This window comes from Chiloscyllium plagiosum, chromosome 10, assembly GCF_004010195.1.
Source record: "Chiloscyllium plagiosum isolate BGI_BamShark_2017 chromosome 10, ASM401019v2, whole genome shotgun sequence".
Classification (NCBI taxonomy): domain Eukaryota; kingdom Metazoa; phylum Chordata; class Chondrichthyes; order Orectolobiformes; family Hemiscylliidae; genus Chiloscyllium; species Chiloscyllium plagiosum.
Genome location: NC_057719.1, coordinates 4,082,049 through 4,109,993, shown reverse-complemented (window position 1 = coordinate 4,109,993; position 27,945 = coordinate 4,082,049). Strand labels below are relative to the sequence as shown.

General features: G+C 43.3%; 1 protein-coding gene across 7 annotated transcripts in view; it reads right to left on the bottom strand.

Annotated features, from left to right (window-relative positions):
* Positions 1-27,945, bottom strand: part of dicer1 (dicer 1, ribonuclease type III) — a 188,320-nt gene that overhangs the window by 80,489 nt on the left and 79,886 nt on the right. For 6 of the 7 annotated variants that reach the window (XM_043696920.1, XM_043696921.1, XM_043696916.1 and 3 more), the window contains 5 exons: positions 14,002-14,132; positions 12,798-12,932; positions 5,683-5,843; positions 1,391-1,562; positions 63-535 (listed from right to left, as the gene is read on the bottom strand). In XM_043696920.1, coding sequence (XP_043552855.1) covers positions 63-535; positions 1,391-1,562; positions 5,683-5,843; positions 12,798-12,932; positions 14,002-14,132 — 1,072 coding nt within the window. Of the gene's footprint in view, positions 1-62; positions 536-1,390; positions 1,563-5,682; positions 5,844-12,797; positions 12,933-13,771; positions 13,952-14,001; positions 14,133-27,945 lie in introns of those variants that run through there. The other variant, XM_043696919.1, reaches the window with a different exon arrangement.

Genomic DNA, 27,945 nt, shown 5'->3' with positions numbered 1-27,945 from the left:
ATAGCACAAAATTGCATGCAAAATTTTCAGCAATGTCTTAGCCACGCACTATTATCCCTTACCTGTTTAAGACGACTGCTGTATAACGTCTCTCAACAAAAATAATCCCACATAATATATTGGTGAAAGGGGATGGGAAGTTAGTGTCAGTCTTCTCCTTTTCTTCTATTTCTTCATCCTCATCCTCATCTTCAGAATCACTCCATGATACATAATTGTCCTGGTTTCTGTTGTTGTACCATTCAACACTTTCAAACTGCTGCCGCTCAAAAGGTTTGTACTCATGCAGGATTTCCAGCAATTTACTGACTTTTGGGGTCACGTATTTCAGATCGAGTGCAGCGGGTGAGAAGTGCTCTTCACAGAGTGCATGAATTTTCCTAAGAAGAGTGTCTGTAAACAAAAGGAACTTCCTGTTCAACTCCTCCTGCTCATGTTTTATATATTTCTGCAGCTCTCTTACCATCATCCCAGCTACTTTATCTGCACACCAAGGCCCCAGAACGGTTAATACTGCACGGCAGTCTACCAGTACCTACAGTAATCAAATATACAGATGAGGATTTATTGTGGAAGCTGATTTTTTAAAATAGAAAACATTATTGAAGAAATAAAAACACTATGCAGAAATATGATCGCTTAAAACATTGAAAACTGAATTTTGAAGTAGGTAGTGAAGGGGAATCACCAAAAACCTGGATGGCTCACCATCTCAAAACTAAGTGTTTCTGCTTCTGAAAAATTCTACCAAGGTATCATCATCAGCTCCATAATTCAAAGCATTTTTTGATGGTGAACATGGAGATAGAAGGTTAAAATCTAACTCCGTACTATTTTAGGACAGTGAAATAGGCCAAGTGGTGGTAAATAGGACTAGATTAGTTTAGGATATCTGTTGGCAAGAAGAAGTTGGACCGGAAGGTGCGTTTCCGTGCTGTATATCTCTATGATATGGAATTTGAGTTTTTCCATCAGGGATCTCTTTCATCAACATTATATAAATTGATGCATCTTGAATCACAGGCAAAACGTATAGGTGAAAGTGAGGTCTGCAGATGCTGGAGATTACTGTCGAGAGTGTGGGGATGAAAAAGCACAGCAAATCAGGCAGCATCCAAGGAGCAGGAGAATCTACGTTTCGGGTAAAAACACTTAATCAGGAATGAGGGCAAAACTTATGATGCGTGATATGGTAGATCTTCATTTTCAAGCACCTTTATGAACAACCAAGACCTCAGTAACCTTAAAAATTTCAAACAGATATTTCACTGGAATCTGGAGTAATACCGTCAGTATCAGTGCCCAAAAGAAAAAAAATAAGTTGAATCTTTATAAAGAAAAACCTGAGTTGCATTACAAAGGTGTATGTCAAACACAGATCAACATTTACCTGCTTAGGGACTGACGTTGGACCTCTATCATCCCAATGTGCAGATATGTTATTGAAATCATTAATAAAATTAAGTGCCTCATCCAACTCCTTTAAAAGCTTTTCATACAGTCCACTTTTATCCTCATATGGTCCACAGTCAAGCACAACTTCATGAGGTTGAGAAGAATACCTAACAATGAAAGATGACAACAATAAATGAAGCATATCAATCAGCAATACTTATTCTGCTCCTTTCCTCCATCTTCATAATAAGACTTTGACAGAACCAAATTCAAATCCCACAAATGTAAATTCTAAATCTGATTCAACAACTACGCTAATTTGATGGCTGGTACCAACAAGTGTGCCAGATTATAGAAACCAAATAGTTTACGAGTGCCTTTCAGGGAACATACAAACACTAGTAGTAAAAACAGAAGTTAGCTATTCAGCCCTTTAAGTTGCCCTATCATGCTGTCAGATCACAGCTGATCTGCTCTAGATCTCAAATCCTCTTTCATGCCAGCTCAAAGGCTTCAACTCCTTTAAGTTTCAAAATCTATTCACTACACCTTTACGTGCTTTCAATGATCTAGCGTCCACAACTCTTTGGGGGGTAGAGAATTCTAGACACTCTCCTCAGAGAAGAAGCTGTTCCACATCCTAGTTTGTCCACTGGTTTGAAATGTGTATACTAGAAAAACCATTTCAACAACAAACCTAAAGACTCCTCAAAATCTTCAATATTTCAATAAGCACATCCCCATTTTTTAAAACTCTAATGAATAAAAGGTTAAATCTGTTTAGCTGCTCTACTCTGAAAACCAATACCAATATTTGGTAACATTATCTACCGTTTCCAATCCCCATTATTAATTCCCTGTCGCATACCTCAAGGATACCACACTTGTTTTAGCTACTATATCTTTTGATTAAGCTCTAGTTCGAGTTTTGTATTTATATTTTTGCCTATTTACTTTGTAAATCGATTTTCCCCCTTTTGGTTAACAGTCTAAGAGATCTGTTGCTAGTTCATAACACAAAATCCGTACTCCTCTGGCCTACTATCACAGTTTTTACTGCTTTGTATGCCTTAGAGGATTGGACTGAATTCTTTCATTGACTACCTCTGTTAACCAACCGTCGTGTTGCCATGGTCTGGCGACATGCTCTGAACATTTCAGAGAACACCTCTGGGACACCCGGACCAACCAACCCAACCACCCCGTAGCCCAACACTTCAACTCCCCCTCCCAATCCACCAAGGACATGCAGGCCCTTGGACTCCTCCATCGCCAGATCATGGCAACACGACGGTTGGAGGAAGAGTGCCTCATCTTCCGCCTAGGAACCCTCCAACCACAAGGGATGAACTCGGATTTCTCCAGTTTCCTCATTTCCCCTCCCCCCACCTTGTCTCAGTCAAATCCCTCGAACTCAGCACCGCCTTCCTAACCTGCAATCTTCTTCCTGACCTCTCCGCCCCCACCCCACTCCGGCCTATCACCCTCACCTTGACCTGCCTCCACCTATCGCATTTCCAAAGCCCCTCCCCCAAGTCCCTCCTCCCTACCTTTTATCTTAGCCTGCTGGACACACTTTCCTCATTCCTGAAGAAGGGCTTATGCCCGAAACGTAGATTCTCCTGTTCCTTGGATGCTGTCTGACCTGCTGCGCTTTTCCAGCAACACATTTTCAGCTCTGATCTCCAGCATCTGCAGCCCTCACTTTCTCTCGAAGATTGCGCAAGTAGTACTGCTCTAACAATCTCTGATGCACTGTACAAATTCATCATGTTACTATCGCCCCATTTGATTTCATAGGATCACGGAATCCCTACAGTGTGGGAACAAGCCCTCCAGCCCAACAATTCCACATCCACTCTCCTAACAGTAACCCACCCAGAGCCATATCCCTACCCTATTAGCCTGTATTTACCCCTGACTAATGCACCTAACCTACACATTCCTGAACACTACAGGCAATTTAGCATGGCCAATTCACCTAAACTGCACATCTTTGGATTGTAGGGTGAAACCGCTGCACCTGTAGGAAACCCATGCAGACACAAGGAGATTGTGCCAACTCCACACAGACATTTGCTAGAGGTCTCTGGCACTGAGGCAGCAGTGCTAACCACTGAGCCACCATGCCGTCCAGTCCAGTCAATAGGACTCTCGGCAATTGTATTGCCTTGTTTACACAATCATTTCCTGATTTATACTTTGTTCTACAGTGAGTCACCTCTTTGGGGGCTCAGAAACTATTGCTCCCATGAGCTCTTTCTTTTGGTATTCCTTCTTTCTGCCCAAACTGATTCCATATCAAGATCTAAAATCACTACTAATACACCTACTCTCTGCCACACAGGTACTGTCCTCTATTAACAAAGCTATTTCATCGTCTTTTACTTTTTGTCTATTTGCCAGAATGACGAACCCCTTTAAATATCGACTCCCTCCCTTTTGTCACCTGGCAGCCATGTCTCTGTAACAACCATGAAATCATGGACGTCTACTTCTATTTATGCAATTAACTCATCGATCTTGATACAAGTGCATTCAAATAAAGAGCTTTAAACTTTCACCATTATCTATCTACTCTAATTCCAATTTTTGCTGCACTTTTCTTGTATCTTCTGCTCCTCCCTATCACTTTGATTATCATTTGCCTCTACATTCCTCTGTACATTGGCTATCATTTCTTTCTTGTTTTTTTATTTTTAGAACTTCCCTAGAATTGAACCTCCCTCCGCCATTTAGTTTAAAATGGTATCTACATCCCTAGTTCTACTACTTGCTTTATAATTTTGAGTTGTTTGTAACCCCTCAGGAGAACCTCTTTCTTGATCTACCCAGGTTGTTGGTACCTATGTGGACTGCAACAACTGGCTCATTCCCTTTCAACTCTAAGCCCAAAAGTGATATCCTAAACATTAGCACCTCATGGGCAACAGAACCTTGGGGACTCTTTGTCTTTACTGCAGAGAACAGTATCTCTTATCCTAAATATGCTACCGCTAATTGCTACCACATTGCTCTTTTTCCCATCTACTTCAATGGTGCTCTGAACTACTATGCTTTGGTCAGTTTGCACATTGTTCCTGCAGTTGATGCCCTCACCCTCAGCAGCAGCAAGAATCTCTTTGGGGGTTCATACCTACTGGTCAAATGCCCTGGTTGATGCTCCTTCAAAGTTACATCCTGGGTAGCTAGATCTGCCTAACAGTCACATGCCTCCTATCCTCAACCACAGATGAAATTTGATGTAATTTCAAGTAACTAAAGGGTCTGTTTCCATACTGTATAACTATGACTAACTCTCTCCCTTCCTGATGTTTTGCAGTGTCTACACCGCTGACCCAAAGTTGCTTGAATACTTGCTGTGTGGATATATTCACCGTGGATCGCAGCAGCATCCTCCAGTTCCCAAATACCACAGCTGTAACAAATTGCCTTCCCAGCACTTCTATCCTGTTTTATTTGTTAAATAAATTTGGAGGCTCTTTAGCTTAAAAGTCAATTTCTTAACTGTATTCTTCAGCAATAATAATACCACTAAATTTAAATCACTTAGCCAAATCAAAAGGACATGGAAAAAATACCTACTTATCACTACCCTGATTTTATTTATCGTCTCATTTTGGATCTGAAAGGTAGGAACAGGGCAAAGGGGCTTTTTGCACCAGTTTCCATCTCCCACCAGTTTGCTCTAGCAATCTGTGCCACAAGTGATGCTGACCTGTTGCACACTCCCCTCAAAATGTGTTTCACAGTGACACTGACTTCCCATTTGTACCATTTGGCCTGCATGTAAAATTTGTGTCACATTATGTTTCATTCACTGTCCTCTGAAGTGAACTGCCACACCATTCTGCAAAAATGTCAACTAGGGAAGTTGGTCCATTACTGGTTAACTACAGACATGAAACAAATTCAATCAATTTGCACTGTTTGTGCCCTACACAGCAGTCAAAGCCCACATTACTCTATGCCAGAAATACTTTAAGAATCTGATTCTGGAGAACTAATGTGAATTTTCTACTTTCCATATCCATCATCCTTTTGGGTTTTCAGAGCAATATTGCTCAGCCATGGCTAGTTTGCATAATCATACCAGCAAAAGGGTTGTGACCACCTGATAATATTTGCAGCAGGTAGACACAATCAAGTTCAAGATCAAAACATAAATCAGCCTTAAAGGGAAAGATGAAGGCACTAATCTTCACAATACTAACCTTCAAAAACAATGTACCTCTTGATATTAGCATACAGTGAAGAATAAGAAACTAGACTGTGTCTACAACTCACTTGTCCAACACTACCAGGTCAGTGGCAGTCTCTGCACTGCTCCTGAGAATCTTTTCCAGCTTCAAAATTTTCTCCTCTAGCTCAGAAGGGTCACATTTACCATTTAAAATGGAGGCAGTCAGTCCCAAGATCCGAGGGCATGAAGGATTCTCCTCACACATCTGATTTAACAAAAAAGAAACAACGTTAAAATGAGTCATGGAAAGAATTCAAAGTTAGAGATATCCCTTTCCAAACTGTTGGATTTGTGATTTATTTTTAATAATTCAAACTTAAATCACAAAAGAATCACCAGATGTGAAGTTAAAAGCTGTGGAGTTGCTTCAGTGGAAAAAAAGGAAAGCAGAGAAAATATGAATAAAAAAGATAAAAGACAAAGAAAGAAAAGAAAGATAAAAACAAAAAGAAAAGAATGACCCAAAATGTTAACTGATTTCCCTCTACAGATGTTGCCAGATCTGCTGAGCATTTTGTGTTTGTGTTTCTGGTTTCGAGCATCTGCAGTTCTGTGGTTTTTATTTTGTTGATGATTCCTACAGTACTTGATAAAGTATAATCTGAGAGGATGTTCCCCCTCAGAGTGTCTGGGACCACACACCATAGTCTCAGAATAAAAGAGGGCCAATTTAAGACTGAGTTGAGGACAAATTTCTTCTCAGAGGATTCAGCTGTAGGCACAGTCCATGTGTATACTGAAGGCTGAGACAGATTTTTGATCAGCAGGGGAAACAAAGGTTACAGGGAAAGGGTAGGAGAGTGGACATGAGGAACGTAGAATCAGCCATGTCTTTTTATTAGATTAGATTACTTAGTGTGGAAACAGGCCCTTCGGCCCAACAAGTCCACACCGACCCGCCGAAGCGTATACCACCCAGACCCATTCTCCCACATTTACCCCTTCACCTAACACTACGGGCAATTTAGCATGGACAATTCACCTAACCTGCACATTTTTGGATTGTGGGAGGAAACCGGAGCACCCGGAGGAAACCACACAGGCACGGGGAGAATGTGCAAACTCCACACAGAGTCGCCTGAGGCGGGTGTTGAACCCGGGTCTCTGGCGCTGTGAGGCAGCAGTGCTAACCACTGTGCCACCATGTCCTATTCAATGGTGAAGCAAGCTCTTGAGACCAAATGGCCTACTCCTTTTGCAGTTTTTCATGGTCTTATGGAGGGGTCTGGCAGCTGAGTAGATAAATCCCAGGTTGTTGAGAGGGGCAAGGGGGGAATAACTGGGTGCTGGCACTAATTTTCAATTTCTTTTTGACCACAGGAAAGGTACCAGTGGACTAGAGGAGAGCCAGTGTGGTACTGTTATGTAAAGGGAGCAAGGAATAAACGAGAACAGTCAGACTAACCTTGGTGCAGGAAAACTATTGAAAGCAATTTGGAGGCAATCTACTTACACTCGGAAAGGCAGACATTAATCAAGAACAGTCAGCATGGCTTTGTTAAGGAGAGATCTCATCTGACCAACTGGATTGATTATTTTGAAGAGGTGACCAGATGTGTAGAGGCGGTCAATACATTTGACATAATCTACTTATCAAAAGCTGGGATACACTTAGTGTCAGAGGTCTGGATGGGGCAAAATTTGTAAGCAGCATCCAGGAAAGTTTTCTAGAGCTGTATATCAATAGATGCCGAGGGAAGGGGCCATATTGGACCTGGTGTTGGGGAATGAGCCAGGCCAGGTGGGAGAAGTTGCATTGGGGTATTTCTTTGGGAATAGTTACCACAATTCTGTCAGTTTTAAAATAACTGTAGACAAAGACGAAAGTGGTCCTAAGGGATGAGTACTAAACTGGGCCAAGGCCAATTATATCAAAATTAGACAGGAGCTGGGAAATATGGATTGGACACAGCTATTTGAAGGAAAGTCCACATTTAATATGTGTGAGGCTTTCAAAGATAGGTTAAAGATAGTGCAGGATAGGCATGTCCCTTTGAAAACCAGGGTTAGAAAATGGAAGATTTGTGAATCGTGGATGACATGAGAAATTGTATGACTAGCCAGGAGGAAAAGGGAGCGTATGTAAGGTCCAGGCAGCTAAGAACAGAATGGGCCCTGGAGGAATATCGGGAGATTAGGACCAGGAATCAAGCGGGCTAAAAATGATCATGAAATAACTACAGCAAGCAGAATTAAGGAGAACCCCAAGGCATTTTCTTCTTGTATAAGAAGCAAGAGAGCAACCAGAGAAAGGGTTGCGCCACTAAAGGATAAGGAAGGTTGTGTGTCGAACGTGAGAAAATGGGTGAGATTCTCGATGATAACTTTGCATCAGTGTTCACTGACGAATGGAAAGGTGATAAACGCTGAGCTTAGAGATTGAAGTTTGTTTAGTCTGGATCACATTGACATAAGGCGGGAGGATATGTTGGGTAGGCTAAAGGATATTAAGGTGGACAAATCCCCAGGACCGGATGGGATCTATCCTAGGTTGCTGAGGGAGGCGAGAGCACAAATAGCTGGGGCCCTGACAAATATCTTTGCAGCATCCTTAAACGCAGGTTAGATGCTGGGGGACTGGAGGGTTGCTCATATTGTCTCCCTGTACAAGAATGGTAGTAGGGATATTCCAGGTAACTACAGACCAGTGAGCCTGGCATCACTGGTGGGAAAGTTGCTGGAGAAGGTACTGAGGGATAAAATCTATTTATATTTGGAAAAGAATGGGCTTATCAGTGATAGGTAACAAGATTTTGTGCAAGGTAGATCATGCCATACGAACTTAATCGAGTCGTTTGAGGAAGTGACCAAGCTGATCGATTAAGGAATGGCTGTAGATGTCATATACATGGACTTTAGTAAGGAGTTTGATAAGGTTCCCCATGGTAAACTAATTGAGAAAGTGAAGTCACATGGTGTGCAGGGTCTTCTAGTGAGGTGGATAAAGAACTGGTTGAGCAACAGGAGACAGTAGTAGTTGAAGGGAGTTTCTCGAAATGGAGAAAGGAGACCAGTGGTTTTCCGCAGGGGTCAGTGTTGGGGCCACTGATATTTGTAATATACAAATAATCTGGAAGAGGACATTGATGGTCTGATCAGTAAGTTTGCAGATGAAACGAAGATTGGTCAAGTAGCAGAAAGCATAGGGGACTGTCAAAGAATACAGGAGGACATAGACTGGAGAGTTGGGCGGAGAAGTGGCAGATGGAGTTCAATCCAGGAAAATGTGAGGTGTTGCATTTTGGGATGTCTAATTCTGGAATGAACTATACTGAAAACAGAAGAGCCTTGAGAAAAAGTGATGAGCAGAGAGATCTGGGAGTGCAGGTCCATTGTATCCTGAGGGTGCCTGCTCAGGTGGATAGAGTGGTCGAGGTGACATATGGTATGCTTGCGTTCATCGGAAAGGGTACTGAGTAGAAGAGCTGGCAGGTCATGTTAAGATTGTACATACTGTTGGTTCGGCCGCATTTAGAATACTGCGTACAAGTCTGGTCGCCACATTACCAAAAGGACGTGGACGCTTTGGTGAAGGTGCAGAGAAGGTTTACAAAGATGTTGCCTGGTACAGAAGGTGCTAGCTATGAAGAGAGGTTGAGTAGGTTAGCATTGTTTTAATTAGAAGAAAGGAGATTGAGGGAGACCTGATTGAGGTCTATAAAATTATGAAGGATATAGACAGGGTAGACAGAGATAAGCCTTTTCCTAGGGCGAGGGATTCAATAACAAGAGGTCACACATTCAAGGTGAGAGGTGAAAAGTTTAAAGGGGGATATACACAGCAAGTACTTTACACAGAGGGTTGTAGGGACCTGGAACGCGTTGCCAGCAGAGGTAGTAGAGGCAGGCACAGTAGATTCATTTAAGATGTGTCTGGACAGTTGCATGAGTAGGTGGGGAGCAGAGGGATACATCCTTAGGAATTGGACGATAGGTTTAGACATTGGATTTGGATTGGCACAGGCTTGGAGGGCTGAAGGGCCTGTTCCTGGGCTGTAAATTTTCTTTGTTCTTTGTTCAAAAGGACCTTGGTGCACATGTCCACCAGTCCCTTAAGATAATAGGACAGGTAGATAAAGTGGTTAAGGCGGCATATGAGAGACTTGCTTTTCTTGCCAAAGGACAGAGTTTAAGATCAGGGATATTAGATAGTCCAGTTAAGGCAGTTCTGGAATCCACATTATATGAGAGAATATGATTGCTCTACAGCAGATGCAGAGGAGATTTACGAGAATGTTGCCTGACTGGAGAGTTTGTTACGTAGAAAGATTGAATGGATATTAGCTGTTTTCTTGGAGCAGAGCAGACTGAGGGGGAACGTAATTGTGATGAATACCATTTGAGGGGTAGATAGGAAATGTTCCCCTTTGTGGAGGGATCAATGACCAGAGGGCATACATCCAAGCTAAGGGGCAGGAGGTTTAGAGGGAATGAGGGGAAAAACTCTTCCTTTTCCCCCCCCCACCCAAGAGGGTAGTGGGAATCTGGTACTTGCTGCCTGTAAAGGGTGGCACAGGTAGAAACCCTCATCACATGTATTGAATTTTTAGATGTATACTTGTGCAACCAAGACATACAAGCTATGGACCAAGTGCTGGAAAATGGGATTAGAATAGTTAGGTGACTGCTTTTAAGTGGTACAGACTTGATGGGCTGAAGGGCTTTTTTCTTTGCCATAGAGCTCAATGACTATACAGCAAAAATATTCTTTCATTTACAATGGCTACCACTGGGAGATATTAAAAATACATATTCTGATGTACAATGTTACTTCATACTTAAATGGATAACGTTAGCACCAGTTTTGGTTACCTATAGTAAAACAATTCCATAATCAATGGTCGAACAAGGTTCTTCTAAGGTCTCTCCTTTAATCAACTCATGGGAAGAGAGCATCGCTGGCATAACTAGCATTTATTGCTTTTAACTCTCAAACAAATATTAGGTACATCTTGAGCCTTTCCAGGCATGAGCAGAAAGTATATATCAAAAAAAGGGGCGAAAAGCAGGTTTGATTTGGAATGATGCACCAAGCCATTTTGAGTCCAATGTGACCAAGCCAGCATAAACCAAATCAACATTTTTAACTATTTAGCGATTATCGTTAAATGTATCTGATCAAAGATGTCACTTCACAAATATTTAAACATTTCATGTTTCATCGGAGGAGGCAAAGAAGTTGTTACAATTTTTGCAATAAAAATTCCAGCAAATACTTCCATAGCCTCTCCACCCACAGGGTTAGACACAATCAAGCTGACAAGTTCAATAACATTAATGAATTCAATTTTTTAACAAAAAGCAATAATGGCAAATGGAACCCTGTCATGAATGCTTTGGTCTGAAGACTTGTTCACATCAAGCCAAAGGGAGGGGAAGTGGAGAGCAAGAAAAAGAGAAACAGCTGCTGCACTTCTGTTATCAATTTTAATATTAGGCAATGCCAGCAGACTCACAGGGAAAGCCAGTTACATTCAAAGTGATACTTCTTCAGATTGGTACCATGTAGGAGAGGCAGCTGTATTGAATGGCATTCTGCCTGAACTGAGACAGATCTGCACATAAACATCACACTCCCATGAGAATTTGTACGCAGGATTCACACGGCTAAGCTGATTGCTTAGCTTGTACTTGAATACACAGCTAAAGGCAAACTATCCTCTTGAAGGTGCTTGGCAGGGTTTTGCCTCTACTGGAAGAATGCTGATAATTAGGATACTCACCTTGTGGGGTCTTTTACAACTTTAGTACTTCATTTAAACAACGTTCATGTATTATAAGCACTTAAGGAAGGAGCTAAGAAAACTACATAGATTAAAAGAGTAGAAGGACTAGAGAACAAACGTGGACACTGACCTTTGCATCTGACCTGTTAGATATAAAATCTGACTCCGTAAGCCAAATTGGAACTGCCGTAACAGAGGCAAAACTAAACTGCAACAACTTTCTAACAGTAATTTTGTTTTACAATTTGTCATGCATCAAGACCCAAAATAGTTCTTGTTCAAAGTCCTGTCATTCAACAAACTTGCAAACTATAGATCCTATTAACAAGGGGCAAATAAATGTTCCTCGTGCAACAGTCCTGCAGTTGTATAAAGTAACATCTTAAGTACCATCTGGCTTGGGTTAATGGCAAAGGACATAATATCAAGCTTTTTATAATGTAGGAAAAACACTTTCAATATTTTGCCATTTTTTAGAAACAGTAGACACACTCGTGAGGCAAACAACAAAGTGAGTTATAAATGGTGAGGATTCCTGATACCATCCCACGGTGAATCTTTTCAAGAGATCAAACCATAGCTGTTAGAGCCTTCAACTTTCGACAGAGGATGTAGCAACCCTCAGGGATGACAGTAAAAAAGAACATTACATCATAACAGCTCAAAGAGTTGAGATTTCAAGCTAGTTAACTTTACACAATTTCTTTACCTTTTTTAGGCAGGAAAGCGACTAAAAGATCAATCACAAGTGAATGGTCAAGCAGATTCAAAGTATCATATTTCTTAGGGTCATGTTTTCTATTTCATTGAAAGACAAAGATAAATGTTTTCTTTCATATTAACAAGCTTATATCTTAGTTTAAGTACACAGATTACCTTATATTTCTAGTCAGAACACTGGACTCCAAGCTATCAGATTGACATGGTTGACAGGTAGCATGAGAAAACAGCTGCATCTCACTAAGCAAACTCAATTTGGGGGGGCAGAGACAGGCAGGCGAGAGGGGAGAAATGTTCTCAAATTTGGATTATTTTGGAAAGATAACAAAAACTGTAAAGTCAAGCAGCTTTATATAGGGGATGCGCACATGATTGACAAGAAATACAAGTTCCCAATTTCCACAGAAGTGAAAACAATGTTAACAATTATTTGCAATTAAACTTTTCAGGATATCACACTGGCAAGAGGCTGCAACTACAAGTTTACATAGACAGATTTTAGTTTGAATTTAGAAATTAAGAGTTTTCTTTGGAATGGAAATATAAAAACAATAAAGGACTTCAAAATAATAAATGAACTAAGTGCCCTTTGGCTGCATGCACTGGAGGTTTCCCCCAAATTTAATTTCACATGAGAACGACATTTGGTCTTCACTCCCAGTGTGGAATGTTATGGCAAAATGATTTGTCTAAATGACAGCAAGAAATAATACCTTCATAATCTCCTGATAGGGATGTTCTCTGATTGCAAGGTGGCATTCATCAAACACTAGAAGGTTGATTTTGGAGAGGAAAAGGTAGCCCCTTTTCAAGATGTGCAAGAAGATGTGGCAAGTCATGACTAGCACCTATAAAAATCAAAAACAGGAGAGAAATAAAAAAAGACAATCACTAAAGATTTTACATAAAACATAACCTTTTTACACAGTTAACACAAGGTACTTCTATATCTTTTTAAAAAAAAAATTGCATCTGTGCTTTAGTTTTGGTTGTGGACTATATGGGAAAGGGCTGTTTTATGAAAATGGACTGAGGAAGGAACTGCTGTATGTTTTAAAAACATTATTGAAACTAACTGTAAAATCATGTTTACACTGTTGCTTTACAAGCTGTGTAAGGTACAAGAGACGTTGGCCTGGCTTTGGGGTTCTTGTACAACGTGAAAGTCAGCTGGCTACAGGTTGCTGATTAGTTTGTGGAGTTGTGACCACTTGTGGATGCCAAAGGCCATCAGCCCGACAGTGCCAATCTGATTGGCCCATGAGTGGTTGCATATCTTATTGGTGTGAACAAGATTGGCAGAAGGTCTTGGACCTCTGGAATGTGGGGTGGTGTCTCTTTCTCTGCAGTAAAAATGCCTGAAAAGAAAAAGCCAGTTTATTTTCTTCCACCAGTTGCTGTAAGCCCTTGCTTTTATCCAATAATTCAAACTTTATCACTTGTGAACCAATTGCTCACTTTTCTAGAGAAGGCAAAGAGTAAACTGAAGGATTAGGGAAACAAGAGGATCTCCTCCAAAATACTCCTGAGGTGTTATGCCGCTGAACATTTTCTCCAGTCATTTTTAATAACACCAATTTTTGCTTTGTATTGGGGTATTTTTACAAGGGGAGCAGGGTAGAGTTTTTAAACTAAGAGTTATTCAACAACAGTTCTGGTTGTTTGCTTGTACTTATGATCTACTTACTTGTAATAAATTGTAGTTCTTGTTAACAATATGGTCCATGTTTTCGGTCAATCTGAGTCTACCAGGCAGGTAAATTGGGAATTCAGCATAGTTCGATACAATCAACTTAAGACACCTCCAGGATGAGCAGGACTTGATTTTCAGGCTTTAAACATTTTACATTAAGGCATACAAAATGCAAAAGACAGGACTATGATCTTTAACTAGACTTTCAAACTAAGTTGAAATACCTGTTGTCCAACAAAGCTTTTGTTCCATTCTTTGCTTGCCCATGACTCAATGTTTTCCATACTGGAATACTCTCCGACCTTCAGGTCTGAATGGGTCTTGACAGCTGCTGCTAGCTGAACCACAGAGGGCGCTAGAAGAGATTATGCTTAATTTAACCACTACATTCTCTCACCAAGTTATATTCTGCACACAAATGATGCCATTTAAACAGAAATGTCCAGTTATACAACCATATCAACTACCTGAACTAACTACTTCAGGTAACAGTCTTAAGACGATTTCTTATTTCAGTGAGTTTGCATTAAGGATTACATCATCCACAAAGTCCTGAAAAGGTGCTAGGTTTAATCCCATCAATATCCAAGCTGGCACAACAATGGAAATGCTGCATATTGCTGCATTATCTGAAAAGCCTTCATTGCAGATTATTATACTACTGAGCAAGGACCATGTAAGGCTGCCCTGGTCATTTGGTGAACTGGGTTTAATCCACTAATAAACTAATAATAGCCAAGCATTTTCCAGCAGGAATTACCTGTTAATAATCAGCCCTGAGAATCCTTGCCCAGAGGTTGGTATGTATTGTTGAAGACGACACTGATTATTGATCTGATCAATTTGGAAGTAGAGGGAATAAGACTACACCACAAAATGTTATTGTCATGTGGTTATTATGACTACGTTACTGCAAATGCAGCTTGACCAGAATATCTAATCTTATGACCTTGCATAGACTCACTCTACCATTAGCATTCAATCAGGGAATCAACCCTTGTTCAATGAAGAATGCAGGAGGACATGCAAGGAGCAGCATCAGGCAACTAAAAATTAGGTGTCAACCTGAAAACATATTATGAAGTGCTACTTTCATGCCAAGCAGGAGGAGGATGTAATGCAAGAACTAAATGATTCCACAACCAACAAATCAGATCTTAGGATGTGTCAGTACGGCAGAGCTGTCATGAATGGTTGTGGATAGTGAAATAACTAACAGATAGAAAAGATGACACAAATATCCCAACCTCAATGATGGCACAGCTGAGCACACCAGTTAAAAAGGTAAAGTGGAAGCATCTGCAACCTGCTTTAGCCTGAAGTGCTATCCACTTGTGCTTCTTTCAGAAATCCCCTGCATCACAGATGCCAGTCTTCAGACAATTTGATTAACTCTATATAATAAAAAAAAGTTGAAGGTAGCATATACACATACTTTGGACCATGTCAACATTCTGGTAATAAACAAACGTGCTCCAGAACCATTCTTACGCCAGCCAAGTTGTTCCAATTCACAGCTACAACAATGGCATTACCTAACAACGTGATAAAGTTGCTCAGATATATTTGGTACACAAAGATGCAGGACAATGTCAAGCCAGACAATTACTGGCCAGTGTATTCTTGATCAAACTGACCATGCTAGCATGTGGCCTTGAAAAAGAACAGCCCGCTCACAATGATTCAATATAGGTTCGGCCAGGGCCACACAGTTTCTGGCCTCATTAGAGCATGAAACAGCTGACCACCAGGATGTAAGGTGAGAAGGACTGTCCTTGACATAAAGGTAGTTTTTAACAGATTACGGCATTAAGCAACCCTTGCAAAACTGAAGTCAAAAGGAAATCAATGGAAAACACTCTGGTAATTGGAGTCGTACTTACCATGAAGAAAGTTAGTTGCGAGTATTGAAGGTCAATTAACTCCACCCACGACATCATTGCAGGAGTTCCTCAAGGTAGTGTCCCAGGTGCAACCATCTTCATGGTCATCCTCAATGACCTTCTCACCATCACAAGATCAGAAATAGGCATGCTCCACAATGGTTGCACAATGTTCAATATTATTCGGACTTCCACAGATACTGAAGTCAAAAAATACCTCAATACCAATACTAGGACCTGATCAGGTGTACTTTAGAACTCTGTGGAAAGCTAGGGAAATGATTACTGGGCCTCTTACTGAGATATTTGTATCATTCATAGTCACAGGTAAGGTGCCGGAAGACTGGAGGTTGGCAAACGTGGTGTCACTGTTCAAGAAGGGTGGTAAGGACAAGTCAGGGAACTATAGACCAGTGAGCCTGACCTCGGTGGTGGGCAAGTTGTTGGAAAGAATCCTGAAGGACAGGATGTACATGTATTTGGAAAGGCAAAGACTGATTAGGGATAGTCAACATGGCTTTGTGCATGGGAAATCATGTCTCACAAACTTGATTGAGTTTTTTTGAAGTAACAAAGAGGATTGATGAGGGCAGAGTGGTAGATGTGACCTACATGGACTTTAGTAAGGCGTTCGACAAGGTTCCCCATGGGAGACTGATGAGCAAAGTTAGATCTCACGGAATTCAGGGAGAACTAGCCATTTGGATACAGAACTGGCTCAAAAGGTAGAAGGTGGTGGTGGAGGAGCGCTGTTTTTCAGACTGGAGGCCTGTGACCAGTGGAGTGCCATAAGGATCGGTGCTGGGTCCACTACCTTTCATCATTTACATGAATGATTTGGATGTGAGCATATGAGGTAGGGTTAGTAAGTTTGCAGATGACACCAAATTGGAGGTGCAGTGGACAGCAAAGAATGTTACCTCAGATTATAACAGGATCTTGATCAGATGGGCCAATGGGCTGAGAAGTGGCAGATGGACTTTAATTCCGATAAATGTGAGGTGCGGCATTTTGGGAAAGCAAATCTTAGCAGGACTTATACACTTAATGGTAGGGAGTGTTGCTGAACAAAGAGACCTTGGAGTGTAGGTTCATAGCTCCTTGAAAACAGGTAGATAGGATAGTGAAGGAGGTGGCTGGTATGCTTTCTTTTATTGTTCAGAGTATTCAGTACAGGGGTTGGGAGGTTATGTTGCAGCTGTACAGGAACATTGGTTAGGCCACTGTTGGAATATTGCGTGCCATTCTTGTCTTCGTCCTATCGGAAAGATATTGTGAAACTTGAAAGGGTTCAGTAAAGATTTACAAGATTGTTGCCAGGGTTCGAGGATTTGAGCTATAGGGAGAGGCTAAACAGGCTGGACCGTTTTCCATGGAGTGTCGGAGGCTAAGGGGTAACCTTATAGAGGTTTATAAAATGAGGGGCATGGATAGAATAAATAGATAAAGTCTTTTCCCTGGAGTGCAGGAGTCCAGAACTAGAGGGCATAGGTATGGGTGAGATTGGTACGATATAAAAGAGACCTAAGGGGCAACGTTTCCATGCAGAGGGTGGTACGTGCATGAAATGACCTGCCAGAGGAAGTGGTGGAGGCTAGTACAATTGCAAAATTTAAAAGGCATTTGGATGGGTATATGAATGGGAAGGGTTTAGAAGGATATGGGCCAAGTGCTGGCAGGCAGGACTAGATTGGATTGGGATATCTGGTTGGCATGGATGGGTTGGACCAAAGGGTCTGTTTCTGTGCTGTACATCTCTATGACTCTAAGTCACCTGCAGTCACCTGAAAGCCCTCAACATAGACTGAAGTCTCATGACAACAGGTTAAATGTGGGCAGGGAAATCGTCTTTCGATTTACCACTTAGCATCCTCTCTCAGTTGATGAATCAGTACTTCTCCGTGTTGAACAACACTTGATGGAAGCACAGAGTGATAGGGTGCAAAATATCCTGTGGGTGGGACTTCAGTGTCCATTACCAAAAGTGGCATGGCAGAAGCACTACTGATCGAGCTGTTTGGGTCCGAAAGGACACAGGTGCTAGATTAAGTCCCTGGTGGGTGGTGAGGGAATCAATAACGGGTAAAATTATTATTGATCTCATCCTCACCAATCTGCTGCTACAGATGTATCTATGCAAGGCAGTATCATTAAGACTAACCACTGCAGTCCCTGTGGAAGTGAAGTCCTGCCTTCACATTGAAAGGACCCTCCATCGTTTTGTGTGGTACTATCACTGTGCTGATCAGGACAGACGTCAAATTTATCCAGCAACTCAAGACTGAGCATGCAGGAGGCACAGTGGGCTAATAGTAGCAGAATTGTACCTGAACATGATCTGCAACGTAATGGCCAAGCCCACCTCCCACTCAACCATTACCATCAAGCCAGGGAATAAACACTGGTTCAATGGGAAGTACAGGAGGCATGTCAGGAACACCACCAGGCATACCTGAAAAAGAGGCATCATCAACCAGGTGAAGCTACCAAACAGACCACTTGCATGCCAAATAGCATAAGCAGCAATTGACAGACAGTTAAGCAATCCCACAACCAAACTGATCAAATCTAAGATCTGCATTCCTGCCACATCCAGTTATGGATTGTGGGGGTCAGTTAAACAACTCAGTAGAGGAGGCAGCCCCATAAATATCCCCATCCTCAATGGCAGAAGAGCCAAACACATCAGTGCAAAAGAGAAGGCTGAAGTGATTTTCAACTAGAAGTACAAAGTGGATGACCCATCTCAGCTTCCTCTTGTGATCCTCAGCATCTCAGATGTCAAGTCTTCAGCCAAAGCAGTTCACTTCATGTGATTTTAAGAAACTTGGAGGCACTAGCTATTGCAAATGTGGACTCTGACAACATTCCAGAACAGTACTGAAGACTTGTGCTCTTAACTTGCCACATCCAGCCAAACAATTCCAGTACAGTTAAAATACTGATATCTATCCAACAATGTTGAAGGTTGTCCAGCTGCATCTTGTCCATAAAAGCAGCATATATCCAATCTGGCCAACTACACCCCATCAGTCTACTCTCCATCAGTAAAGTGATGGAAAGTATCATCAAGTGCTTTCAAGCAGCACCTGCTCAGCAATAAGCTGCTCAGTGACCACTCTGCTCCTGACCTCATTACAGCAGTGGTTCAAGCATGGACAAAAGAGCTAAATTCCAGAGGGATGAATGAGAGCACTTGACATCAAGGCTGCATTTGACCAAGTGTGGCATCAAGGACCCTTAGCAAAACGAGAATCAATGGTAACTAAAAGGGCAAGCTGGTTGATGTCATACCTGACACATAGAAAGATGGCTGTACTTGGGAGACAGTGAGGGCTGCAGATGCTGGAGATCAAAGTTAAGAGTGTGCTGCTGGAAAAGCACAACAGGTCATGCAGCATCCAAGGAGCAGGAAAAATCGATGTTGTTTCGGGCTGGAGCCCTTCATCAGGAAGGAGGCTGGGAGCCTCCGGGATGGAGAAATAAATGGGAGGGGGTGGTGCTGGGGAGAAGGTAACAGAGTGCAATCGGTGGATGGAGGTGGGGGTAAAGGTGATAGGTGGGAAGGGAGATTGACAGCTGTCCTCAGGGGATCTCCAACCCACAACTTCTAACCTCAGTGGGGAACCCTGCACCGCCAGATTCTACCTCCTACCCAAGCTCCACAGACCTGACTACCCCAGCCGTCCTATCATCTCAGCCTGCTCCTGCCCCACTGAACTCATCTCCACCTACCTCGATACTATCCTATCCCCCTGGTCCAGGAACTCCAGAAATACATTTGAGACACTACCCACGGTCTCCATCTCTTCAGAGACTTCAGTTTCCCCAGCCCCCAATGCCTCATCTTCACCATGGACATCCAGTCCCTCTACACCTCCATCCGCCATGGCCAGAGCCTCCAAGCCCTCAGTTTATTCCTCTCCTGATGTCCCCACCAGTACCTTTTCACTGACATTCATACACTTGGCTGAACTGATCCTCCCCCTCAACAATTTCTCCTTCCAATCCTCCCACTTCCGCCAGACAAAAGGGGTAGCCATGGGCACCCGCATGGGCCCCAGCTATGCCTGTCTTTTTGTCAGCTACACAGAACAATCCATCTTCTGGAGTTACACCAGCACCACTCCCCACCTCTTCCTCCACTACACTGATGACTTCATTGGCGCCACACCCAGCTCCCATAAGGAGGCTGGACAGTTCAACTTCACTAACACATTCCATCCCAATCTTAAATTCACCTGGACCATATCTGACACCTCCCTCCTCTTTCTAGACCTCTCCATCCATGAGGACCGACTCAACACTGGTATTTTTTTAAAAAAACTAGCCCGACTCCCAAAGCTACCTGGATTACACTTCCTCCCACCCTACCGCATGCAAAAAAATGCTATCCAGCATTCCCAATTTCTCCGCCTCTACTGCATCTGTTCCCAAGAGGACCAGTTCCACCACAGAACACTTCAGATGGCCTCCTTCTTTAAAGACCGAAGTTTCCCCTCCCAGGTGGTTGAAGATGCCCTCGAATGCATCTCATCCACAGCCTGCACTTCTGCCCTTGAACCCCACTCCTCCAACCACAACAAGGTCAGAACACCGTTCCCCCCCCCCCCCCCACCCAAGTCTTCACCTTCCACCTCACCAACCTCCATCTACAAATGGAGCCCACCACCATGAATATATTTCTTTCCCCATCCCTATCCGCAAACACCATTCCCTCTGCAACTACCTGGTCAGGTCCACGCCCCCTAAAAAGCCACTCTCCCTTGCCACCCCAGGAATTGCAAAACCTGCACCCACACCTCCCCTCCTTACCTCCATCCAAGGCCCCAACGAGTCTTCCACATCTATCAAAGTTTCACCTGCACTTCCACACGTCACTTATTATATCTGTTGCGCGCGATGCAGTTTCCTCTACACTGGGGAGACTAGACATTTACTCGCAGAGTGCTTTAGAGAACATCTCTGGGACACCCGCACCAATCAACCCCACTGTCCTGTGGCCGAACATTCCAACTACCCTTCCCACTCTGCTGAGGACATGCATGCCCTGGGCCTCCTCATGCCACTCCCTTGCCACCTGACACCTGGAAGAAGAATGCCTTATCTTCTGCCTCGGGGCATCAATGTGGACTTCACCAGTTTCATTTTCCCTCCCCCCACCCCCCCCCTCCCCGTTCCAAACTTCTAGCTCAGTACTGCCCTCATGACCTGTCCCACCTGTCAATCTTCCTTCCCACCTATCTGCTCCACCCTCCTCTCTGACCTATCACCTTTACCCCTTCCTCCATCCATCCATCTATTGTGCACTCAGTACCTTCACCCCAGCCCCAGCCCCACTCCCATTTCTCTCTCCACCGGAGGCTCCCAGCCTCATTCCTGATGAAGGGCTCAGGCCCGAAACGTAGATTTTCCTGCTCCTCCAATGCTGCCTGACCTGCTGTGCTCTTGCAGCAATACACTCTGCACTTGTTGGGAGGTCAGTCATCTCAGACGTCAAGGTTGTGCCCCAGGCCCATCCATCTTCAGCTGCTTCATCAATGACCTTCTATTCAGCAGAAGATCAGCAACGGGGACGGTCGTCAACGACTGCACAATGTTCAGTGCCATTCATGCTCCTCAGGTACGAGAGCAGCCCATGTTCAAGTGCAACAAGACGTAGACAATATCCAGACTTGGACTGACAAGTGGAAAGTAACATTCATGCCAGACGATTATAATTTCCAATAAGGGACAATCTGACCACTGCCCTTCGACATTCAGTGGTGTTACAATCATTGAATCCTCTACTGTCAACACCTGGGTAGCAGGGAGTTTATCAATAACCATAAATTCACTACATAAACAGTGGCTACAAAAGCAGGCCAGACGATAAGATGACTACAGTGAGTAGCTTCCCAAATTTGTGTACAACTTCCCGTAGTGGAGCCAAAGGCCTTGTGGTATTTTCGCTGGACTGTTAATCAAGAGACCCAACCAATGTTCGAGGGACATGCTTCGAAACCTGCTGTGGCAGGTGTAATTTCAATTCAATTAAAAATACCTGGAATTAAAAAGGACCTAAAAATGATCATGAATCCATTGCTGATTACTGGAAAAACGCATCTAGTTTCCTAATGCCCTTAGGGAAGAAAACTGCCATCCTTACCTGGTCTGGCCTAGGTGGGACTCTCGGCCCATAGAAGTGTGGCTGACTCTTAACTGCCCTTTGGACAATTACGATGGGTAATAAAATGCTGGTAAGCTAGCAACACCCTCATCCCGTAAATGATGATTGTCTACATGATAGCACTTTCCAAGCCATTTCCATCCCAAAAGACATGGGCAGCACAGACTGGGGAACAAGTTTCCCAAACCACCTGCAAATTTCCTTCCAAGCCATTCACCTTCCTGACTTAGAAGCAGATTGCTGCTCCTTTGCCATTGCTGGGTCAAAATCCTGGAATTCTCTTCAGAAGGGCATTGCGGGTCTATCTACAACATTTGGACTGCAGTGGTTCAAGGTAGTTCACCACCACTTTCTCAAGGGCAACTAGGCATGGGCAATAAAAATTTTGGCCAGCCAGCGTTGCCCATGTCACATGAATGAATGAAAATATGCAGTATGACTTGGCCTACACTCAGGTTTGGCTGTCAAGTAGCAAATAACATTTGCATCACACAAGTGCTGGGCACTGATCATTTTCCAAAAGACAGAATCTAACCATCACCTTGTGACATTCAATGGCATTATCATCACTGAATCCTCCATTAACAGCATCCTGGTGGGATTTTCATTGACTAGGAACTGAACAGGATCAGCCATATAAATGTTTTGGCTACAAGACCAGGTTTGAAGCTAGGAATTCTGAAGGAATTACCTCCCGTCTCACCAATACCTAGACGGACAAAAGCACCAGAAACATGAGAACACTACTACCTATCTCCATGTTGCATACTTTATCACCGATCCTTAACTGTCGGAGCCAAAATTCGAGAACTTTTCCCAAACAGCGCTGTGGATGCTACACACTAAACATTAAGCAGTTCAGAAAAACGCTCACTACCATTTTCTACAGAGCAAAAGAGATGAGCAAAAAAATGCTGACCAACCCAATGATGCTCACATCCATGAGACCATAAGAAATATTTACTCCTGTTCAGTTTGGCCCCTTGAGCCTGCTCTGCCATTCAACAGGATCATGTTGACACTCCTAATGTCTACTTTACTGCCCTTTTCCTGATTTATCTAGAGTATATCTCAGCCATAAATACACGCAAGGACTCTTGCTCCAAAAGCGCTCTCTTCAAAAAGTTTCAAAGACTCTCAATCTTCAGAAGATCCTCATCTCAGACTTCCTCTGCAAGACGTGTCAGATCATTAACATAACTACTATCATCACGTGTGGCAACACCACCCACCACGTATATGGGAGATACTCATGTGACACGGCTAATGTTGTCTACCACACAAGATGCAGGCAAGCATGCTCTGAGGCATGATGTATTGGCAAGACCATGTAGGCGCTATGACAATGATGAATGGACACCGCACAACAAATGCCAGGCAGGAGTGTTCCCTCTCAGTCGGGAACACTTCAGCAATCAAGGACATTCAATCTCCAATCTTTGCGTAAGCACCCTCCAAGGTGGCTGTTGAGAAACACAATCACTGAGCAGAAACTGAGTCAAGTTCCGTATCCATGAAGACTGCCTCAATCATGATCTTGAGTTCATGCTGCGCTGCATGTAAACCCACTTTACTGTTCTATACCTGTAAAAATCTTCATCCTGTCCGGTTCTGACACCATCTTGATAACTTGTTATGATGTACCTCAATTAGTTTGTACAGCTGTGGATTACTTGTTCCTTTGCTTTGACCCTCAGCATGCAACTCTTATACCTAGCACATTATTCCACCTTATTTTAATTTTTTTGCAATTATCTCTCTGCCTCAATTAATCAGATCATTGGTCATCCCTTCATTTGCAATTCAGTTACTGACACTTTATTCACACAGTCGGACACTTTTGATCACCTACAGAAACTTATAACTCAGCCTTTCGACATTCCATTCATACCACTTGTATGATCTTTCTGCCTATTGAACTCTCTGCCTATACATTCTGTGCCTGTGTATTCTTCTTCACTTACCTGACAAAAGAGGAGCACTTTGAAAGCTTGTGGTTTCAAATAACCCGGTTGGACTATAACCTGGTGTTGTATGACTTCTAAATGGGTCTTAAATAAGTATCGCCTTAATATCCTGTCTGGTCCTAACCTTCTCATGAAGGGAAACATACTCTCAACATCTAATTTGTCAAGCCCTGTAGGAATCATATATATTTACTCTTGTTTTTCCAAATTTCAGTGAATAGAGTCCCAACCTGTTTAGCCTTTGCTCATAGGACAATCTCTCCATAGCAGGGATCATCCTCATGAACCTTGTCTGAAGTCCCTCCAATAAAATTTTATCTTTACTCAAGGGGACTACAACTGCTGAGTACACTGAATGCGGTTTTACCAGCACCTTGTACAGTTGCAATAACATTTCACCACTCTTTGGAGCATAGGCGATGCTGAGGGGGTCGTGGAGAGCATGTTTGGTGAATTGGTCACATTGCAGATTAGGATTGCTGAGGGAGAAAAGGAATGGGTAACCAAAAAGGCAGAGAAAGAGCAGGAAGGCAGTGCAGGTGCCCCATTTAGTCATCTCCCTCCAAAATAGGTATACCGTTTTGGATACTGCTAGGGGAGATGGCTCACCAGGGGAAGGCAGCAGTAGCCAGGTTCATGGCACTGTGGCTCGCTGTGCTGTACAGAAGGGTGGGAAAAAAAGTGGAAGGGCTACAGTCATAGGGGATTCAATTGTAAGGGGAGCAGATAGGTGGTTCTGTGGTCAAAAATGTGACTCCCAAATGATATGTTGCCTCTTAGATGCACAAGTCAGGATGTCTCAGATCAGCCGCAGAACATTCTGAAGTGAGAGTGAACAGCCAATTGCCATGGTACATATAGGCACCAACGATAAGTAAAAAACAGGATGAGGTCCCACAAGCTGAATTTAGGGAGTTAGGAGCCAAGTTAAAAAGTAGGATCTCAAAGGTAGTAATCTCAGGATTGCTACCAGGGCCATATGCTGGTCAGAGTAGAAATGAAAGAATAGGCAGGATGAATGGCTTGAGACACGGTGCAGGGGGGAAATCAGATTTTTGGGACTTTGGGACCTCTTCTGAGGGAGGTGGGAATATTACAAATTGGACAGTTTACACAAGGGCTGGACTGTAACCAATGTCCTTGGGGGTGTTTTTGCTAATACTGTTGGGGACGGTTTAAACTGATGTGGCAGGGGGATAGGAACCAAACGAAGAGGTTAGTGGGAAGTCAGAAGGTAATAACTAAAGCCTGTAAGGAATTAGATAATGAAGTCAGTGTAACTAAGGCAAAGATGAATGCAAAGGGACTGGTGGTCTGAGGTGCATTTATTTTTAAGATTAGATTGCCTACAATGTGGAAACAGGCACTTCGGCCCAACAAGTCCACACTGACCCTCTGAAGAGTAACCACCCAGATCCATTTCCCACCTAACACTATGGACAATTTAGCATGGCCAATTCACCTGACCTGCACATCTTCGGACTGTGGGAGGAAACCGGAGCACTCGGAGGAAACCCACGCAGACACGGCGAGGATGTGCAAACTCCACAGAGACAGTTGCCCGAGGCTGGAATTGAACCTGGAACCCTGGTGCTGTGAGGCAGCAGTGCTAACCACTGCGCCACCGTGCCACCACCTGCAAGAAATGTAGTAGGTAAGGCAGATGAACATAGGGCTTAGATTAGTAATTGGGGGTATGATGTTATTGCTATAACTGAGAGTTGGTTGAGGGAAGGGCATGATTGGCAACTAAATATCCCAGGATATCGATGCTTCAGCGGGATTGAGGGGTAAGTAAAAGGGGAGGAGGTGTTGCATTACTGGTCAGAGAGGATATCACAGCTGTGCTGAAGGAGGGTACTATGGAGAACTCAAGCAGTGAGGCAATATGGACAGAGCTCAGAAATCAAAAGAATGTGGTAACAATGTTGGGGCTGTACTACAGGCCTCCCAACAGTGAGCATGAGATAGAGGTACAAATATGTGAGATTATGGAAAGATGTAGGAGTAACAGGGTCTTGGTGATGGGAGATTTTTAACTTTCCCATAATTGACTGGGATTCAATTAGTGTTGAAGGTCTAGATGGAGCACAATTTGTAAGAAGCATCCAGGAGGGTTTTCCAGAGCAGTACTTAAGTAGTCCAAATTGCGGATCGTTAGCGGACTTCCTGTTTGTCCTATGGATAAACGATATGTGGATAATGATCCACATCCATGAACACCAACTAGCCACGAAACGACACGACCAGCTATCCTTAGTAGCCACACACGCAGATGACAAGCAACATGAATTCGACTGGGACAACACGACTATTATAGGACAAGCCAAACAGAACAGCCAGGGAATTCCTAGAGGCATGGCACTCATCCACAGATTCGATCAATAAGCACATCGATCTGGACCCAATATATCGACCACTGCAACGGACAGCTGGAACTGACAACCGGAAGTGGCAGATTCAAACCACTACAAATGCCGGAGGAAAGATCACAGAAGCGCTTCACAGGAGGCTCCCAAGCACTGAGGATGTCACCTAGACAGGGGACGAAACGTCTGCAACACAAATTCCCAGCTCGGCGAACAGAACCGTAACATTCTTGAACACAAGTGAGGTCCCAGAGGACTGGAGAAATGTCAATGCTGTCCCCTTGTTTAAGCAGGGATAAGCTGAAAATGCGTTGCTGGAAAAGCGCAGCAGGTCAGGCAGCATCCAGGGAACAGGAGAATCGACGTTTCGGGCATAAGCCCTTCTTCCGAAACGTCGATTCTCCTGTTCCCTGGATGCTGCCTGACCTGCTGCTTTTTCCAGCAACACATTTTCAGCTCTGATCTCCAGCATCTGCAGACCTCACTTTCTCCTTAAGCAGGGATAATCCAGGTAATAATAGACCAGTGAGCTTGACATCAGTGGTAGGAAAGCTGCTGGAGAAGATACGGAGGGAGAGGATCTGTTCACATTTGGAAGAAAATGAGCTTATCAGTGATAGGCATCATGGTTTTGTGCAGGAAAGGTCATGTCTCACCAACCTAATAGAATTCTTTGAGGAAGTGACAAAGTTGATTGATGAGGGAAAGGCTGTAGATGTCATATACATAGACTTCAGCAAGGTGTTCGATAAGGATTCCCATGATAGGCTGATGGAAAAAGTGAAGTTGCATGGGGTCAAGGGTGGACTAGCTAGATGGATAAAGAAATGGCTGGGCAACAGGAGACAGAGGAAGGGAGTTTCTCAAACTGGAGAACTGTGACCAGTGGTGTTCCACAGGCACTCGTGCTGGGACTACTGTTGCTGGTGATATACATAAATGATTTGGAGGAAGGTATAGGTGGTCTGATAAGTATGCAGATGACACTAAGATTGGTGGAGTAGCAGATAGAGAAGGAGACTGTCAGAGAATACAGCAGAACATACAGAGTACAGCAGATTGGAGAGTTGGGCAGAGAAATTGCAGGAGGAGTTCAATCTGGGCAAATGAGAGGTGATGCATTTTAGAAGATACAATTCAAGAGTGAACTATACAGTAAATGGAAAAGTCCTGGGGAACGTTGATGCCCAGAGAGATGAGTGTTCAGGTCCATTGTTCCCTAAAGGTGGCAACGCAGTTGATAGTGTGGTCAAAGCAGCATATGGCATGCTTTCCTTCAGCAGACAGGGTATTGAGTACAAGAGTTGGCAGGTCATGTTTGAGTTGTATAAGACTTTAGTCCAGCCACATTTGGAATACTGCAAACAGTTCTGGTTGCCACATTACCAAAAGGATGTGGATGCTTTGGAGAGGGTGCAGAGGAGGTTCACCAGGATGTTGCCTAGTATGGAGGGTGCAAGCTATGAAGAGAGGTTGAGTAGATAAGAATTATTTTCATTAGAAAGACAGAGATTGAGGGGGGGGGGGGGGGGGGGAGAAACTAATTGAGGTCATGGGAGTGTAGACAGGGTGGACAACAAGAAGCATCTTCCCCCCTCCCGAGTGGGGAACTCAATTACTAGGGGTCATGAGTTCAAAGTGAGAGGTGGAGGAGGCAGGCATGATAGCACCATTTAAAATGCATCTAAACAGATATATGAATGGGTAGGGAGCAGAGGGGTGTAGATACTTAGAAAATAGGTGACAGGTTTAGATAGAGGATCTGGATTGGCGCAGGTTT